The following is a 20,408-nucleotide window of genomic DNA, read 5'->3' as shown; positions in this document are numbered from 1 at the left end:
ACAGAGGTTAGGCCTCAAGTTCAAGCCTGACTACCCCACACCACTCCCCCCCACACACAGTGTTCTACACAGATTAGTACTCGCATGAGCTATAGCAAAACAGGATGGCACAAAGATAAGGATATATCTTTTAGGGTTTGCAACTCTTCCCTTGCTAGTACAAGTGAAGAAGTGGGAAACAGCACAGCCTTTTGTCCTGACTAAGCCCATTGATCATCATTGATAGGGGAGCTTCTCATGGAAATGCATGAGAATGGATTGCATGGAACTGATACATTTTTAGAAAATAATACTGTTAAGACCAAAACAGATGCAAATCATTTCAATAAACAAAGATGTCTTTTAAACAAAGGAAATGTTCTTTTCTCTAAGGTATACATTGAAAATTAAGTTGAAACCTACTATATTGATAGTGTCTTAAAGAAGAAAGCACACTATAATGCTAATCAGCAATTTTTGTCAAACTCACTTTTCAGTGTCTTATCCTGATAGTAGGGTTAGCAGAGCTGGGAATCTGAACCAGCTGTTCAGGGTCCCACAGCCTGTGACCACATGACCTACTACATCATTTACTGCTTTGAAGAGTCAATGTAATTTAGAAGAATTCAAGGCTTAGTCATTCTCTCTTTAAGAGAGTTAGGCCACATAACTTGCTATGCTTCTGGGAGAAATAAGAAACATGAAGGCCCAAACCTCGCATTTGCCATCATATTGCTGTGTGGTGAACAGACTTTCCTTGAAGCGTAGATTTAGAAATCTCTTAGTTCAAAAATGCTGGCAAAATGAACACCTTATCTTGACATAGTATATCCTCAAACAAATTTTTCATTGCATATTGAGATTTGAGATTCTGACCCCAAACATATATGTAGAATGTAAATCAAAATAGTATTTCAACATGCATATAAAATTTACATAAAAGTAATGTCAGGGGGGCTGGGAGTTTGGTCTAGTGGTAGAGTGCTTGCCAGGTTCAATTCCTCAGTACCACATGCATAGAAAAAAGTTGGAAGTGTTGAGGCTCAAGTGATAGAGCTCTAGCCTTGAGAAAGTCTAAGGACAGGGCTCAGGTCCTGAGCTCAAGCCCAGGACTGGCAAAAACAAAATTAAAAAAAGTAATGTCAGAGAAATCAAAATCTTGACCATAGTTACATTAAGCAAAAGGTTTTATATAATGAGAATGCTACTAGCAGTGTCAGTTAGTGACTTGTTTTTCTCCTTTGCAGAAATGGAAGAAAGTTATGAATCGGACCTCAGCTCTCTAACCAATTCCATCAATGGTGTGTCCAACCACTGTATGCCAGAAGCCATGATTCCCTATGGTGACACGGATACAATCCCAGTGACATTCATTGGAGAAGTTTCTGATGATCCTGTGGACTCAGGGCTGTTGTCCAATAGAAACAATAATGCTGGTTCTTTTGCCAAGGAGAATACTGCCCACAGGAAAGCCCACCTCCTCCCATTTCAGTCTGAGAATAGCCAGCCACATGGAAGGAGGCGGGAAGAAGGGGCTGACCCTGGCCCTCCATCCCAGGACATCACAAAGGGAATTCAGTCTCCCTTAGCCAGCACCTCTCAGGTTGGGAATTCAATTGAAATAGGGTCCAAGGTAACTTCTTTTACTTCAGAACTTTACATACATGGCCTAAATGCAAAAGAAAAAGGCAAGGTACAAGGTCCTGCTCACTCTGAGAAAACACAGGACATCCAGAGAATTAATTCAAAGCCAGCCATCAGAAAGGACAGCAACAGTGACACTCCAGCCTTGGTACCACCACCACAGGACATCCAGAGAATTAATTCAAAGCCAGCCATCAGAAAGGACAGTGACAGTGACACTCCAGCCTTGGTACCACCACCGTGGTCTCAGCGAGGCCAAACCCCAGGGCGAAGCTCTGGACTTAAGTATGGACTTACAACATACAAAATTATTCCTCCGAAGTCAGAGAGGAAGTGTTATGACAGGGGCGTATCCCTCTCCACCGGTGCCATTAAGATTGACGAACTGGGAAATCTGGTGAGTCCGCACATGAATGGCGGCAGGACCATCTCCCCTTCTTCAACTGCTGCTGAAGCAGAAACTCCATCCATTGGGAAAGTCAAAGAGTTCTGGATGTGTAATTCAATGGAAAAGCACACGAACCGGCTCACAGAGAGCTCAGCCAAGCAAACCCCCACTCTCACCACCACTACCACCACCTCACCAGCAAAGCCACTACAAGACCACAGATTCCAGGCGGTCCAGCAACAGTCTGGCCCCCGAGAATATGGATCCCCCACAGATGAGGAGCGAAGCCAGCCAGTTCCAGCAGTCACCAAAGTGCCAGCAGCTAACACCACGGAAGTCCCATTCCTTAAGCCTCAGAGAAGAACGTCCAGCCAGTATGTAGCCTCTGCTATTGCCAGGCGGATAGGACCAGTGAAAGTCCACAGCAGTGTGGTGAGGCAGCCTGAGATTGGTGAGAAGAGCCACCAAGACAGAGGACCAAAGCTGATAGGACCACCTCCCACTATGAAAGACAACACAGCCCCCCCCAACCTGTACTGTGAGGCACAAGAAAAAAAGCCCGATGCGAAACAGTCCTGTGCCCGCCTTTGCAGCAGTCCGGGGGGTGGGTTGACTGTGGGAGCCCATGCCAGAGGAGAGGTCAGCTACCCAGCCAGGAAACTACCCACTCAAGACTGTCCTGCTGCTGTCCACAAAAGCTCCTATTTCCCACCAGTCAGAGCTTCCCAGAAGGATCCTATTTCTGTGGGTCAGGGCTGTGGTTTTAGTGAAAAGCAAAGCACAAGTAACCAAAAGACAAGCTCAGCATCTGACCCTGTGCGCCCACCGGAAAGGGCACCCCCTTCCCTTCTGCACTTGGCAGAGGCTCCGAGTTCCAGCAGAGCACTGGCGAATGGCACTACCTGGGTCTCAGTGAACAGTGAGCATCCATGCTCTCCAAAATTATCTAGCCGCATCATTCTAGAAACAGACGAAAAGCCCAGTTTGTTGACATCAGAGGCTCATGAGACAGATGGGATTTTGCCACCCAGCATTTTTGGGCCAAAGAAAAAATTCAGGCCTGTTGTACAAAGACCAATTCCAAAAGACACATCCCTGCACAGTGCCCTGATGGAAGCCATCCACTCAGCAGGAGGGAAGGATAAGCTCCGAAAGGTGAGTGGGGGACATTCTTCTGGATACAAGTGAAGGGAGCTCTTTACACCACGCCTCAGATCCTTAGAACAGCATTGGAGGGACAAAGATTAGCAGCAGAAAACTTCAACACACTCTTCATTTCAACTAGAATTTCCATCCTCTTCCCGCAGAATGTATAAATAGGACCACTAAATAGACTACAATTGATTGGCTTCAGCTTTTCAGGTCCAAGTGCCCTGAAGAAAAGATGTCAGCCAATAAAAGTTTATTTATCTGACCGGCAGAATTGAGTGAGTGGCTAAGGTGTAGGGCTTTCTTAACACATAGGTCTTAGAGCAGTGAATGTTTGTGAGATTTCTATTGCCATAGCAAAATGCCTGAGGTTCCACTTAAAGGGGGGAAAGGTTTATTTTGAATTACCAATCAGAGGTTTCAGTTCATGATTAGGTCACACATTGCTTTGGAGGTTTGAAAACGCAGTGCAGCATGGTAGGAACATGCGGCACAGCAAACAACTTCATGGCCAGGAGGCAGAAGAAAGAAAGAGAAAGAGATCAAGATCTCATTGTCCCTTTGAGGTCTCACCCTAGAACCTCCTGGTGGACAACCCCCACACCCAACACACACGCACACACACACACACAACTTATAAGGCTCCACCTCACAATAGAGTCATGCTGAAAACTATATCTTGACACAGGAGCCTCTGTCCACATTTCACATTCAAGCTATATTACATTAAAATGAGTTTAAAAAAAAAATCAGGGCAGGCACCCATGACTATTGTAATCCTTGTAGGTACTCAGGAGGCTGAGATCTGAGAATTGTGGTTCAAAGCCAGTTGGAGTAGGAGACTCCTATCTCCAAATAACCACCAAAAAGAAAGAAAGAAAAAAAAAAGAAAGGAAGGAAGGAAGGAAAAAGAAAGCAAAGTAGAGCTGTAGCTCAAATAGTAGAGCACTACCCTTGAGCAACGAAGTTTAGAGACATCGCCCGTGCCCTGAGTTCAAGCCCCAAGACTGACACTATTTAAAAAAAAAAAGCTGCTGTCCTGCACCTTTAATTGTTGTTTGTCACTTAACAATGAGGTCATGTGAGCATTCTGAGCAATACATGGCCAGTCAGTTGAATGTGTCACTGCTCTAACACTGAGTGCGCTCACCCATACCTAAATGGCACAAGTCAAGTCACTCCACAGGGCCTCTTGCCAGAATGATGGAGGAAACAAAGATGGCAAGCCTGCTGCCAGTGTAATGTCCTAGGCACACTGTGTCACAGTGAACTCCAAATAGGATTTAAAAGCATTGAAAAAAATCTACAATGTATATATAAACCAGTAATAACCTTTTCCTCATCAAGATTGTGAAGTGTATGTAATTGTACTACTGGGCTATCGTATGTCTGGTTCCCAGTCGCAATGCATTGAAATAGGATGTTGGGGTGGCTACAGAATCATCATTGGGCAACGGGAAGTCCACCATCACCAGTGTGGTCCATCAGTGACTGAAGCATTAGATGCTGCCATCTTTATGTGTACCGTTACTGTTTTTGTTCATAGTAGGTAATGTGATCATACACTTCTTCCCTTCTGTAGCTATTTCGCACATGAAAAGAGGACTTCATTGTTAAACCAGTGCTAATTATTAGGCTTTGCTTTCCCCATTTCGCATATGAGAAAACTGAGTGCAGCTAAGGTGGCCTGGCCCAGTGTCACACACCAACCGGACATCAGCATACCTACCAGCTATAGAAAGGGAGGACAAATAACAAGACTGATTTGACATTAAGAGACATTTGCCGGATGACTCCTACCTGTAATCCTAGCTACTCAGAAGGCTGAGAGCTGAGGAACTACATGTGAAGCTAGCCCAGACAGACAAACCCAGGAGATCCTTATCTCCAACAACTGGGAAAAAGCAGGCATTTGCTGTCACCCCAAATCTCTTACAACCTTTGATTCATCTACAGATGCCCCTCAAATTACAGTGGAGTATGACCTTGAAAGCCCACAGCAAGGTGACAGTATCTCAAGTTGTAAATGCACTTAGATATACTAACCCCCTGAGGCTCAGCCCAGACTACTGTCAGTATACACAGAACACTTACATTAGCCTATATTTGGGAAGTATCATCTAAGTTAAGACCTACTTTTTTTTTCAAATGACTTGAATATCTCCTTAAATTTCTTGACTACTGTGCTAAAAGGGCTATGGGATGCCAGGGAAAAATCAAGGACCTTTAAGAGGCACCTGTAATATTTTAACAGAACTCATGAAGACCACAGATGGTTCCTGATCCTTTTTACCTCTCAAGCTATCTTCAAGTTAGCTTTTCTGTCTTTGGGCTGAAATACCTCCCTCCATTTGTATTCTAGACTCCAGAACACACCTCAGAGGGAGGGCCAAAGAAGCCATCCTACACGGAGGCAGAGAGTGAGCGATCAGCACTGCTGGCAGCCATTCGAGGGCACAGTGGTGCCTGCAGCCTAAGGAAGGTAAGTAGGAAGGCCTCCCACCATAGGATCAACTGAAATGCCCACCCACTTCTGCCCCCAGCGCCCAGGGCTCTGGAGGCTCCTGTTGGACTGGATAGATGGCACGACATCTCCAGCATAAGAGCAGCCATCTCCACCTGCTTGGCATGTTGGAACCCAGACCATACTCCTCTCTTCAGAAGAAAAGGAGAGCTCCCGGCCTCTTCCACCCTCTTTCTATCAAAACTTCTCTCTGAGCCTCACATGGGGCACTTTCAAATTCCTTCAGATGCCCAGTGGCTTCAGCATTAGATACTCAGTCCACCAGACCATTCCAGCCACCCACCTCTTGGGGTGACATTGCTATGTAATGGTGTTTTCCTACCTGCAGGAATCCATATAGACCGGAATCTAGGGGCAGCCTGGTGTCACGAGCAGCTTCCACATACAGAATATGAGAAATAATATGACATACCCATGACTCCTGGGGTTCTCAGCGTGCACTTTACTCAAGGGGCTCAGATTTGTGTATCTGGCCTCTTATTTCTATCGTTACATACCAAAGAAAGCTGCCAGATCAGAGAGGTCTGGGTGAGGCATTACCACCACACCCTGGTCCCTGTGATTTGTGACTTGGTAAAGTACCTGAAGTTAGCCATTGGGCAGACAGATTCCTCCAGCTTATCTTCAGAGGAACAGTTTTGAGATTCAAGGGTAGCAATGCTCTATGCTGGCATCTTGGAAAGCACCCTTATGGGCATTGTCACTGTACTTATTTTTGTCAGGCTTAGTGCAAGACTGCGTGGCTGGTAAGCATCAGAAGTTTATTTCTTACTGTTCCGCAAGTCCAAGATTAAGATACCTTTAGATTTGGGGCACCCAGTCCCTGATGCATAGATGGCACCTTCAAACCATGTCCTCACAGGATGGAAGGTACAAGGGACTCCCTGGTCTCTTTTATAAAGGCACTGATATCCGGTTCAAGAAGCCCCACCCTTCCTGTGGGGATTGACATTTCCTGTGAGATCTGGATTACATTACTATCCACTGTATCCCGATCCTTTAACCCTGCCATTTCTAGGTGTCATCACTTGCCTCTGAAGAGCTCCGGGGCTTCCGAGCAGCTGAACAGTTGACCCCAAGTTCAGAAAGTCCTCGGCAAGAACTCAATCCTCCGCCTCCACCAGCCCTGCCTGCCCCTCCCCTGCAGGCCTCCCAGGCTCCCTCAGCAGCAAGGATGGCGTCCAGGCTCAGCATGGACACCCTCAGCAACCCCGGGGATGCCAGGCAAGCCCTGATGGATGCCATTCGCTCTGGCACAGGGGCTGCAAGGCTGCGAAAGGTAGGCATCCCTGTGGGTGGTGGAGATTCAGTGTCCTGCAGCCCTACTTCCCAATAAGCCTGCACGTGACACGAGAAAGCTGACCAGGAAGACAGCTTTGCATGGAGCTGCTGCCCAGGTGATGGTGGAGTCTCAACGCACACTTGATGCTGGTCCAGGGACAAGCTGGGGCAGAGCCCAGAGGAAGAGCCTAGAGCTCATACCACCAGGCCGAAGTCCCCCGAATTCCTTTCCTCTACTTTCCCTCCCATTTTTCCTTCACTCCTTTTCTTCTTTTCCAGCTCCTTACCTCCCTCCCCTACCCCTTCCTATCTCTCTTCTTTTCTTCTTCCCTCCCTATCCTTTCCCACTTCCTTCCCTCCTTCTCTGCTTCTCCAGCCCTCCTTCCCTTTCCTTTCTTCCCTTCACCCTCCTCACCTTCTCTTCCCACTTTCCTTCCCTGTCTGCATAATACATGGTAATTAAACTTTCATCTATGGTTTCGCTCTGTGTACAATGCAGGGCAGGTCTGCATACCTGTTACCTACCTGGTCCCAGTAGAATTGATAGCCCCTGCCAATAGTAATCCTAAAATAAGGGACACGTGCTATGCAACTTCAGAGATCTGTCTGGGATTCTGTAAATGCCCCAACCCTCTCTCTCTGTTACATTCCTTCTGGGTTTGGGGGACTTGGGCTAATGGAGAGGGGGTCTTTTTCTTTTCATCTTCTGGGAGATTATTGCCACATCCGAAGCTTAAGTTTTGACTAAAGAGTCTGGTACTAAAGGTTATTCTCACTTCATGTAGGAGGTGAACAAGACTGCTTGACTGGCCACACAGGGCTCTGTGGGGAGGTCCTTGTCACAAGGGAACAGGATGTGTGTTCCTGCACAGAGTGGTCACCCATAGGACAGTGCTGGGCCACCCTCACAGAGCTGCTAGTGCCACTAAGGAGGTAGACTGCTTTCCCTCCTCCCCCACCCCCATCCCACTCAGGAACCTAAAGAGACAGAGGAAGAGGAGGGGTCCTTCAGCAGCACAGATATGAAAGGCTATCCCTCTCTGGACAGGGCTTCACAGATACCTAGCACTTCCCAGTTCCCTTACCCTACAATGGAGCCAAGGAGCCTCCCCTTACTTGTGGCTTTTCAAGCTACCCTAGGAGCTATTTTTCCCTGTCAGAGCCAACCACACTCTGTAAATATTAACCACTTCATATTTATAACAATTGATGGGTTTTAAAGTAACTTTTGTTGTAGCCTGTTATTATTGTTTTAGTTTATTGTAGTCATTTGTTCTGCTCTGGTATTCCTTATACAAGTCAGTTTTTATCAGAGGTGTGTTGGTCTGGGAAGAAACAGTGTGAGGGGTTACTGTCAGCTTCAATTTCATCAGCATTCCGGGATTTAGAATGTGTTCCCTACAGAAAAAGGACACACATTCTAAGTCCACCAGAATAAGGGCAATGGCCACGCTGTGTCCCCACTGCCTATGTACATCACCTTCATTGGAGAAGTTTTCAGAGCTACTTTCTCTGACCTGTTGGAGCCCTGAAGACACTGGGCACAGAGAAGCCAAAGGTGAACAAGTGTTAGAATACAGATGGAAACCCAGGGCTTCCCTTCACTGAGAATGCTTTCCAAGAAGGAAAAACGCATAGATGGAGTAGCCTGACAAAGGAGGGGAAGTTGTGCTTTGGGGAAGCAAGTTTCTTTAGGGACAAATGAGTAGACTCAAGTGAGATTGCTCCAAGGCAGGTAAGAACTACCATGTGTGCTAGAGGACAAGGGCAAAGTAGCTGGGTCTTGAAAGTACTGGCTGGGCTAGGAGATTTTATCTGACACAGTCTCAGCCACTTAAAGAACATCTAGCAGAATTAATTTGTAACCCTCCTTATCTAATCATTCTAATCCATAAATCTGCAAATAACATTTCTGAGGGTTTGATACCTGAGTAGGGGCTGCAAGCTGCACCAAGTCTGACACTGGTCAATTTCCTGTCACTCTCTCATTACTGGGGCCAGATGATCAGGAGCCCTCTCTACCTGCTGCCTTATGGTAGACTCACGTGAAACCTGCTGGGGAATGTGGCTTGGGAGGTGAGGAATGCCATGGCTCCTACCGAGCCGTCCTTCTTGGTCCTCCTGGTCTGCCTTCCTTTCCTGTGGACTTGCCCTCTCTGATTGCTCCCATGTTGAGAAACAATCATTAGGGTATTAGGCAGGCTCTGCAATCCAAGCTGTGGCCTGATGCTTTTCTCAACAGTTGGTTTGATGGCACTACCCTGCTATGCATGTTCCTCAGGGGTTTGTGCTGTGTTTGCAGCAAGTACTCTGTGGTATGTTGTATGGGTCTAGAACAGGAAATCATTGGCACTTTGCCTCTTGTTCTTTTCTCTTAACTTCCTTTTACCACTGGGGCTTCTAGTGCTGTGCTAACCACAAGGAAAATGGCACCAACCCGAAGCTTTAAGAATGAGCTGAGCCTCCCCAGCAGTCAGGGTGTGGAGGTATTTCCTTCCTCAAGGTGCTCAGTGAGGGTTTCTGCCCATCCACGGGGTGGAGGGAGAGCGGGACAGAGACTGTCTATGGCAGAAAAACCTGACAGTATCAGAGTTAAGTGGGAAAGTTGGTTGTCCTTCCCTATAACTCAAGTATCCCCTAGAGGCAAATGCTGTCAGTGATGAAATACAGAAGGAAAAGAAACAGCTTTGCTTCCTTTCAAGGCAATCTGATCTTAGCTTTGCTCGCAGAATGGATGGAGCAGTATGTTTGTGGCAGTCAAGAAAGCCGGGGAGTTTGGCCTAGTGGAAGAGTTCTTGCCTGTCATGCAGGAAGATTGATGTTTGATTTCTTGGTACCACATACATAGAAAAAGCTGGAAGTGGTGCTGTGGCTCAGATGGTAGAGTGTTAGCATTGAGGAAGCCTAAGAACAATGCTCAGGCCTTGAGTTCAAGCATAGGACTGGCAAAAAAAGTTTCCAGATACCTGGTTTTCCTCCAGCCTCACAGATAGATCTGCTGAGACCAACTCCAGCTACATCATGGGACAGTCACTCTCCTGAAGACAGTGTCCCATACACGCCACCCCCTCTTCTTCCCACAACCTTGCATTCACAATTTTTTTAAACAAGTGTGTTAAACATACTATTTCAGGGGGCCTGGAATACACACTTAGGGGTACCTTCCACATCCTGGTTTATCTGTGAAGCGTGCATATTTCATGCATCATTCCATGCCCCTTGGCAAAGAACCTTCCAGGGCCAAGGCACTAGGGGAGCACCAGGCAAATGAAGCATCCATGTATCATGTAATGAAAAGGGAGGGTGCCGGGTTTGTTAATTGGTCTTAGGAACTTTTCTAAGCAAATGATAGCTGGGCTCCAGTGGCTTACTCTTGTAGTCCTTGATACTCAGGAGCCTGAGATCTGAGAACTTACATTTGAAGTCAGCCCCAGCAGACAAAACTGAGAGATTCCTATCTCCAGTTAACCAGCAAAAACCTGGAAATGGAGGTGTAATTCAAGTGGAGAGCACTACGCTTGAGCAAAGAGAAAAAAAAAAAAGCCAAGCATCAAGCCCTGAGTTCAAGCCCCAGTACCAGCATAGGAGGGAGAGGGAAAGAGAGAAAGAGAAAGAGAAAGACAAATGGTGTAAAAATCCTATCCCTTTCTTCCCTGTGTGTTCTTCTTTATCTGATAGGCAGCAGGGAAAGCCCCTCCTCCTCATCTGTCTGGAAGCAAAGGCTATAGCTTCTATTTGATAGATGGGATACAAAAACCTAAAATGACTGACTTGCCCTGGCCTCTCCCAGTTCAGCACTACCACTATGCCCAGATATCTTATCAGTCGCTGACCATCTTAAGCACCCATTGGAGCCAGGCCAAGCTGTTCTGTCCTTGCACAAAGGTTCCCACTTTCCCACTCAGGTATTGTGCGCGCGCGCGCGCACACACACACACACACACACACACACACACACACACACACACACACACACACACCTAAGCCTATGAGAATGACTAGACATGTGATGCCATGAAGAGGCCCCAAGCCAGGAAGAAGAGACAGCAACAAACCTCCCTTCTGGTAAGCAAGCCTAAGAGAACTCTGAGTTCCCAGGGCTAGGGAACAGTGATTTATGTCCAGACAGAGCCAACTCATGAACCAGTTGCATCACCTTGGGTTTGGGGCACTCATTATGTAAGCCTCTGCTAGCTTCTGGTTTAAATTGAGCTGGTTTCAAGGTACAGGGGCTTAAGTTTGTCTTTACAAGTTTTCACACAGAGTCCTTCTGGCAGCTCTTCCAAGTAACCTGTCATCTCTGCCTGTTTGTGGGACCCCCCCCACAAAGCAAGAGCCACCCTCAAGGATTTCACAGATACAATACCCTACACGTTTCCCAGTTAATTCTCACTCATTGAGTCCTATGAAGATTATTTCCCAGACTTTCTGAAAGGCTCCTTAGGTGCCCAGATTGTGCTTACCCCCACTCTGCCTACCCCCCCCCAGAACTTTTCCCATTCTAACACCACATGGTTTTCCCTTTAGAATGCAGGTCACAGATCTAATTTCCCTAAAAACTGCTTGAATTGTTATTGACTGTGTATCTCTCCTTCCAAAACATGGGCTCTGTGAGTTCTGTCCATCATGGCACAAATTGGCACTGCGTGGATGTTCCTTTAATGGAAGGAGTGAGGAAGCTTCATTTATTTCATGCCATGCACCCTCCTACTCTGACTTGCTGTCACTGTGCTCATAACTCATTTATTTCATAATCATTTAAACACCTTGCCAAGAATCCACTTCAAGCTGGAAGCACCCACTTTTTTCCCTAATTATCGTGTGTGTGTGTGTGTGCGCGTGTGCGTGTGCATGCACGCGCGCGCGCTAGTTCTCTAGGGCTTGAACCCAGCCTGGGTGCTATCCCTGAACAAGACTAGCCTAGTGTTCTACCAGTCAAACAACAGCTCCACTTCTGACTTTTTATTATTTGATATATTTTTTGGGGTTTTATTTTTTGTTTGTTTTTTTGTCAGTTGTGGGCTTGAACTCTGGGCCTGGCCATTGTCCCTGAGCTCTGCTCTTCAGCTCAAGGCTACCATCCTACCCTGGAGCCACAGCACCACTTCCTGTTTTCTAGTGGTTAATTGGAAATGAGAGTCTCACAGTCTTTAATGTCTGGGCTGGCTTTGAACCTCCATCCTCAGATCCCAGCCTCCTGAGTAGGCTTGCAGGTGTGAGCCACCGTACCCAGCTTTGATATATCTTTATTGCCTTTAAGTAGTTTTACAAAGGAGTTGCCATTGAACAAAGCAGTTTTGGAAAGTAAGGAGTTCTCTGCTTCTCCAGTCTTTCATTTCTAGAGCCAGCCAGTGGCTGCATGGCTTTCTGTTGCCCAGGCTCTACCAGCTCAAGATGGGAGAGATAAGCTATGTAGAAACCTTAATTGAGCTCTTGCCCATTTCTTTACCTTCTCTATGTATCAGCCTCTGTCACCACCATGCATTTTACCTTTCTCCACAAAAAGACTATTCTCTTTGCTGGCAAGGAAACAAACTACAACGTGAATTTTGTAACTTTCTGTGTTGGCTTTTTCTTGCAAGTCATGATCCATCACTAGTTTCCTTTCTATCCAGTTAAAAAAAAAATCAAAAAATTTTAAGAAGCCTGAGCCTTATGGGAGGCCAGGGAAACTTTCTCACAACACTTCCAAACTATATGGACTCCTCTTTGGACAGGCATTGCCTTCTTCCATCCTTGCACACCCCTGTGTGGCTGCCCCAGGCCAAAGCTGGTCCTTTGCGGTCAGCAGAGCCATCTGTGGTATCAGTTTGACCTGATATGTAGATTTAAGCTTCACTGGTGGTTAACTGTAGCTCTTAAGCCTTTCTTTTATGATTTTTTTTTGCCAGTCCTGGGGCTTGAACTTAGGGCCTGAGCACTATCCTTGAACTTTTTCCTCATGGCTAGTGCTCTACCACTTGAGACACAGCACCACTTCTAGCTTTTTCTATGTAAGTAGTACCAAGGAATTGAACTCCTAGCATGCTTTACATGCTAGGCAAGCACTCTAGGCCACTAAACCAAAATCCTGGTCCCCCTTTTTTGTGATTTTTAACTACTTAGATCTTTTCTCAGCTATTGCCCTTCTGAATCTTCCCTTTTCATAACAAATGTCAGGAGTACTTCTTTCTCCTCTGAAACTGTTTTTTTAATGTACTGGGAGCTTTTCTAGTATGACTTCTACCATCCCACTGCTGCTGAGTGATGGTGAATATGCCCTGCAGCCATTTGGAGACTATCGATTGACATGTCTTAGCATAGGCATCCTGCAATGCTGTCACCCAGGGGGACAGGCCAGGCCAAGCATAGCCACAGCCTGTGTGAACAGATGCTGATCCACCCCTCCTTCCTCTCTTTCCCTGGAACTTCCCTCACTGGCCAGCTCTTACACTTAGCCCTGTGTGCCCACAAAACTTGCTTTGGCAAGGTAGAATGGCTTCTTCAAAAAGAATGTTATGCCTGCTAGCATTCCATAAGCCACAGATACTCAGCTTGCCGCCCCCTCTGTGAATCTCCTCATTGGCTTCATGAAACCCAGTCACTGGACAGTTAGCATCTGGAGTATCCCCCAAAGGCCCATGTGTCACACACGTGGTACCCAGCTGGTGATGTCATTGGAAAATGTTGGACTTTATGAGAAGAGGCATAGTGAGAGATCATCTGAGGTCAAAGAGGGTGTGCCCTTGAAGGGTGAAGTAGGACCCCAGCCCCTTCTGTCCCTTTTCTGCTTCCCCACCAGGAGTTAAATAGATTTGCTGGTTCACACACTGCTGTCACAGTGTACCCCCACAGTTCCAAGGCCATAGGGCCAAGGTCCACCAGTTCTCTGTGTCAGTTATCTCAGGAACCTGCTAGCCTCATAGGAAGCTTAGCCAGCAGAGCAAGCTTCATGAAATGCTGGTGCTGAGATGGTGCTGTCCTCTGGAAACAATGAGAGAAGGTATGTGGGAAAGTGAGATGGCCACAATGCAAATCCCTCTTCTTCACTTGCCCACACAGGCTTGTTCAAAACCCTGGAATAACTTTCCTTGTATACCCTCAAAGCCAGCCCCAGGGTTTGCTAGGTGTGAAGCCTGTACAGGCTTCCTTTTCTTATAAAATTAGTTTATTCAGCCCCATTTAGGTGGTGGTGGTGGTTGTGTGAAAGATTATTCATGTCATTTTGTTATGAAAAAAAGTCAAAGATACTGAAGGGTCGAAGTAACTATATAGAAAACACCTTTATACGTGTCCCCAAGAGCACGTGATAACCTCCTTTATTCATTTGACCTTTTATCTGTCCACTTCTCTACTTTTCTGCCCACTTATGTGGAGCTATACTACCTGCAGCCTCTACTGTGTGCAGAAACTGAATAACTAATGGCATCTGTGTTCACTGCAGGTGCCCCTGCTCGTGTGACCTGTAGACACCACTCAGATGGCTGCAGGAATGCATCTGTAGGACATCCAGAATCAACACTCAAGGGTACTACATGGTCAGGAACATCAAGACATGGTGTCCCTCTCTTGTCTCCAGGCCAAAGTGTGCCCAGTGGATTTTTGGTGATCCCGTGTCATGATTGGAAGGGTGATGGGGGCTATGATGCTACGCAGTTTTTGTGCCAAGAAAACTTGATTTGCCTCTAATTATTTGAAATTGCCAATAAACTATTCTTGTTGGCAAATTAAGGGGATACAAAGTCTGGAGCCCAATACTCACACTTAGTTTCTGGGTGCCAGGTAAAGAAACATGTCTTAGATTGATTTGGGACTTTTGAGATTTGGATCGTGTAGAGATGGTTAATATCATTTGTTTTAAAATCCTTTAAGTTCTAGGGGAAAGCATAAATCATCAGACACAGAACATTGCCCATTACAGGATATTCTATGTACCGGGAATAAGAGTGGTAAAACACTTCTGCAAATATGACCTTTGTTGAATAATAAATCTATTAGATTGTTTTTTTTCTGTTAACATTTGAAGATCTTAGTCTTCAGGTATTCGAGGCTGTTACTGCACAGGTCTTAGACTACATTGGGACCAGTTTATCATTTAAAAATCAACTACTGCCAGGCAGCTCATCTGTCCTGCTTGATATTGTGGACAAGGACAGTTCTGAGTCCTCCCAGGTGGTAGTGGTGGGGAAGGGGAGGCAGAGATACAGACACTGGAGGGGATGGTCAGTGTCCCCACTTGGACAGCTGACCCAGAAGGCTATGAAGTACAGCAGACCACCCCTGGGGAACCAGTGTACTGAGCCCAGAAACTACTGGGAGCCTTATGAACCTCAGAGAGTGCTGAGGAATAGGATGCTGAGTACTTATGTGCTGCAGACAATGTATCAGCATACCCTTTGGTGTTTCACCCTTCCCATTTGATCATGAACTTCCTCACGTGTTCTGTGACCGTCTTCTTGTAGTACAAGTGCTCTGTATGCATGAGAAAGCTTACCTGGCGTAGTAGGTGTTCTTCGGCCTCTGCAACCTTCTGTTATATGGAGAAAGCACTGGAAAATAATGAAGAAGTTATGAAATAGAAGTGTTTGGAATCACTGAAATGTTTCCCAGCTCCTTTGACGTAGACATCGGGTAGACTGGGAACTTCATCTCATTACCACTCTTGAGTTTACTCCACAAAGCAAGAGCTACCAGCCAATTTCTCTTAGTCACAGCTGTCTTGTTTCTTTTAGTGCCACAAATAAAAGAAGATCAAGTCATAGAACTGTTGTGCGAATTTCATGCCACAAAATGGAAAGGGAGGGACTCACTGATTCATTCAGCCAACACGTTGGGTGCTTGTGTGTTTTAGCTGGCAATTCAGAGGTTTCAACTCTTGTCATTTGGCTCTGTTGCTTTGGGCCTGTGATAAGGGAAGTTTGTGGTGAAGGAGCCTCTCCTGAAGGCCAGGAAGCAAAGAGAATGGAAGGGCTGGTGTCCCTAACACTCCCTAAGGGCATACAGTCACCTAACTTCCTTCAACTAGTCCTTTCCTCCTAAAGTTTCCACCACCTTTCAACAGTGCCCTAGGCTAGAGACCAAGCCTTGCACATTTCAGAACCAAACTATAGCAAGTTGCCTGTTGTACTTCTCTGGACAGTGAAAAAAACAAAAACAGTGGCCACAAGCCACAGAACTTCTGTTAACATTTCTCAAATAGGTTTTCAACTTAAAATGATAAGACTAAAGTTATGACATCCATCACAAAAAGGAACACAAAAAAGTCTGGAAGGGAGGGAAAAAAAGAAAATTCCAGCACCCCACAGGTGCAACAGAATCCCTTTCCCCATGCCTCCTTTAGGCGTCAATGATTCCATTAGCCTTTCTTTTTTGTTTAATTAATTTAGTTATTTGTGTCGGGGGGCTTGAACTCAGCCTGGGCATTGGCTCTGAGCTCTTCAGCTCAAGGCAACTTCCCTACCCTTGAGCCAAGCTCCACTTCCTGTTTTCTAGATGTTAATTGGAGATAAGAGTCTCAGGTCTGTTTGTGTCCAGGCTGGCTTTGAGCATTTATCCTCAGATCTCAGCCTCCTGCGTAGCTAGGATTACAGGCGTGAGCCATTGCATCCAGCTTCATTAGCCATTCTTGACTCACATCCCTGGGCACATCCCACATCATCTTCATCCTGGGGACATGCCTACCACCTCTGCACAGGATTGTCACTGCACACACAAGGGGAGATAATCGGCCTGGTCATCCAAAGGAGGGCAACAGTGCCTTTGCTTAAGGACACATGGACTCTGAGATTCCAACTGATCCCTACATTTACCCTAGACAAAGTGCTCTCTTGTAGTGAAGTCACACACACTTCTTTTGATCATTCTTTTTTTTTACGCATATATCCAATATATCAAGTAGCAAAGTGAAATCCTGTAACAATATGAGATAACCAAGGCTGATCATTATTTTATTTTTATTTATGAATATGCCGTCTCCAGAATCAGGAATTGCCTGGACAGGCCACAAGGAACCAGGGAAAGAAGATTGAAAATCCCCCTACCGGGGTTGGGGGGGAGGGAGAGGGTGGGAATGAGGCCTGGGGAGAAGTAATAATGCCGCCAAGGGAAGCTGGCAAGGCAGATGTCCATGTGGCTAAGAAGCAAGGATGGAAGCAGGAAGGAAATTCCCACAAGTCTGGGTGTATGGCTGGGCTCCACTCATAGCCTCACTAGGCATGCTAAAACTATCTCAGTCCCTCAGATGAAGGCTGCAGAATCCCAATTCAGGTGTGCCTATTCCTCTTCCTTTCCATTTCCTTCCCTCACCCCCTTTCCCTTCTTTCCTGTCCTCATCTCCCCTTCTAACCTCACTCTTTCTCTCCCCTCTTCCATTTCTTCCTTTTCCTTTTGCCTCCTTTTTTCTCTTTATCTTCATCCTTCTTCTCACCCCTCCTTACTTCTCTTTCACTTTCCTCTCCTTGTTTCTTTCCCTATCTCCCCAGAACTTTTCTGAGCCAGGCTCTGTGGTGGCTGTGATAGAGCCTTTCTTTGCCTGTTAGCATATAGGGGAGAGTCCACAGGGGAATGCTGTCACAGTGAGTTGTGACACACATCCCAGGAAGATTTGGGAGAAAATAGGGGATTCTTCCTAAAGGAGGGGTTGGGGCAGGGGCTGGGCCAGAAGCAGTTGAGGTGAGCAAAAAGAGTGAGTCCTGCTGAGATAAGGACAGAGTCCAAACAGATGGATGGAGCAATGTCTGGAACTATCCAGAAGCTAAGAACATAGGCTAGCACTGTTCAGAGCAGAGCAAAGCTCTGAATTGATTGATTCTGCCATGGAAAGGTTTTTCCAGGACGGAGGCTCCAAATGTTTCAGTAGAAATGCAAATGTGCTCAAAGTAGAAGGATCAAGAAGCAATTAACTGGTTCCATACCTGTTCAGGAGTGGTTTTGCCCTGGTCCCAATTGAGATGCCTGTAAGTAACTGCAGGTGGCAGTGGATTCGCCCAGAGCAGACTGGAACCTGTTCCTTTCAAATGAAAAAACAAAAAACTTTTTTTTAAGTCATTAATGTTACATACTCAAATGATGGACCACTGTCCATGTAGACAGAGGCTTGGAGGAACATGAGGCATGGTGGAAATGTGTGATTGTCTGTCCTGGGAGGGACCACAGTGTTCCCCCAGCCAGTCCCAAGCCCAAGTTTGGAGCACCTCTAGGGAGCGACAATCTTTGTCTGGGATGCCCTTCCACTGCTGACTTCCTGGGACTGTTGCTGGTAGCTGGCTGCATCCATGTGCCTCTAGGGCAGAGCTAGGTCCTCTACCCACTGAAAGCGCAGGGCTGGGGCAAGGCACACTGAAAGCCAGTGACAATTCTCTGGCTGTGGTTAATGTCTCCACTTCACTGTGACCTTTTACAATATGACCCTACTGTTTATAGCTTCCTGGCCACTTTTCTCTGTGGCCTTGTGTACTGTGAAATCATTGAGTGATCACTCTATGTTGTCATAATTTCAGCCACCTCCTGCTACCAGAAACAATTGGGCCTCTACCCAAAGCAAGAGAGTCACCTGGGAGTAAGGAAGGTTCTGGCCCAAAAAGAATTGGCATTGTCACCACACCGTGTGTGTGTGTGTGTGTGTGTGTGTGTGTGTGTGTGTGTGTGTGTGTGTGTGTGTGTGTGTGTGTGATACAGCAAATGAGCCCATCTCAAGGAACTCGAGTCCCTACCTGCGACATGGGAGAAGAAGAGGTGATGACATTCGCCGTCAGTGCTGGAGCAGGGCAGCACCAAAAGTAGAAGGGCTGCTGACTTCCAAGGGCTTTATGACTTATTTGCCCAGAAGGGCTTCGAAGCCTCAATGGCATGCTTGCCTATCCCAGACAAAAGGGCGCAGCTGGCAGGGACTATTTCTTGCCTATGACTCTGATTTGCTTTGCCCTTCTTTTCGTCCCTTCTCCAATCCAAAGGCAATGAAGAATTGACTTCCACAGACCAAGACACTGGGCCTTCTGCCAAGCTCTACAAACACTTTCTGAGTTCCTCTCTAGGCCACATATATGGTCTCAAAATAATGTTTTCCTCTGAGCAATGGAGGTTCAGAGACATCCATGACATTCCTGTGGTTCACTCTTACTTTAGATAAGCTCTGTTTCCACTCTCAGCTTCAGTCAGGAGACTGAAGCCTGTGTGTCAGTGTCATTGAAAGGGCACTCACCTGCTTCTTATATGTCCCAAGCCAAAAAGGATCTATAGCCTGCATCTGAGGTGTGTGTTTTGGTGCCACAGAAAGGGGACAGGTCCATCTGCTTCTCACTGGCTATGTCCCAGGCTAAGGGCCATGTAGTTACAAATGCATCCTGAGCTCATCTTGAGGGGCCTGACATGCACCTGTGTGTCTCAGTGTTCTGGAGGTCAGTGTTCTAAGCCTCTGTGGCTGGAACTCCAAAATTAGGCATCTCATGAGGGCTTCCGTCCCTTATTCCAGGATGGCAACCACAACTGCTGCCTCAGGCCATCCTGAGAACACCTAACATGGAGCATGGACTGCAGTCATTCAGTCATTTTTGCATCTTTAGGTTATCTGAGTAGTAAGCTAATTTCCAATAACCTGATTCAATAAATTTATTGTTTCTGTCTCTCTGTGTGTGTCTCTCTGTCTCTCTCTGTCTCTGTCTCTCTCTGTCTCTGTCTCTCTGTCTCTCTTTGTCTGTCTGTCTCTCTCTCTCTCTCTCTCTCTCTCTCTCTCTCTCTCTCTCTCTCTCTCTCTCTCTCTCTCTCTCTCTCTCTCTCTCCCCCCTCCCTCCCTCCCTCCCTACCTTCTTTCTCCCCCCTTCCTGAAAGGGCAGGTGTAATTTCTGATGTCATCACCAGTCGGGGCATAAGAAGCTGGTATGGGAAGGGGACCTGGGCTACCCAGCTTCCCAGGTCCTCCTGTCACAGCAAGGGCTTTCCATGTTGGCTCTACTCACCTGGACTTTGTGCCATTGAATGATACGAAGCTCAGCAACAGCAGAACCAAGGCAACAGGAGAACCAAGACACCACGAGAGGTTTAGATCTGCTCTGATGAATTCATATGCTCTCTTACATACAAACGACATATGGCTCTGGGAAACAGCAGGGCTTACCTCCAAGGCCACAGCTGGCCAGACATCCTGGCTGTAAGGCTGGTTCCCTGTCCCCTGTGGCTTCTGAGATCATAAGAGGCCAACAGGCATCAAATCCCGATGAGAGGCCTCAGAGGTTTCTGGCACTGACTCCATGATGGGCTCTCTGCCAAACCCCACATTAAGGGCAGACCTTCCTCACCGAGATGTTATATCCCACACCAGGGATTTTGGTGACAATCACAGTGACATTCCAGAAAGGAAGATTTTCCTTCCTCATCTGTTTCTGCCATGCTTTACTTTATTAAACAAATACTAGTCTAGACTCCCAGGATCCTCCTGCCTGCCTCAGTCTCCCAAGTCACCAGAGCTCC

General features: G+C 46.6%; 1 protein-coding gene across 4 annotated transcripts in view; it reads left to right on the top strand.

Annotated features, from left to right (window-relative positions):
- The window catches only part of Cobl (cordon-bleu WH2 repeat protein), a 210,663-nt gene extending 194,955 nt beyond the window's left edge, over nucleotides 1-15,708 (top strand). For all 4 annotated transcript variants that reach the window (XM_090332846.1, XM_090332848.1, XM_090332845.1 and 1 more), the window contains 4 exons: nucleotides 1,227-3,166; nucleotides 5,523-5,642; nucleotides 6,703-6,963; nucleotides 14,389-15,708. In XM_090332846.1, coding sequence (XP_090188972.1) covers nucleotides 1,227-3,166; nucleotides 5,523-5,642; nucleotides 6,703-6,963; nucleotides 14,389-14,406 — 2,339 coding nt within the window. In that variant the 3' untranslated portion in view covers nucleotides 14,407-15,708. The remainder of the gene's footprint in view (nucleotides 1-1,226; nucleotides 3,167-5,522; nucleotides 5,643-6,702; nucleotides 6,964-14,388) is intronic.
- Nucleotides 15,709-20,408: the final 4,700 nt, after the last annotated feature.

This window comes from Megascapheus bottae, chromosome 5 (assembly GCF_031878675.1).
Source record: "Megascapheus bottae isolate mThoBot1 chromosome 5, mThoBot2.hap1, whole genome shotgun sequence".
Lineage (NCBI taxonomy): Eukaryota > Metazoa > Chordata > Mammalia > Rodentia > Geomyidae > Megascapheus > Megascapheus bottae.
This window is presented reverse-complemented; position numbering and strand designations above follow the sequence as displayed.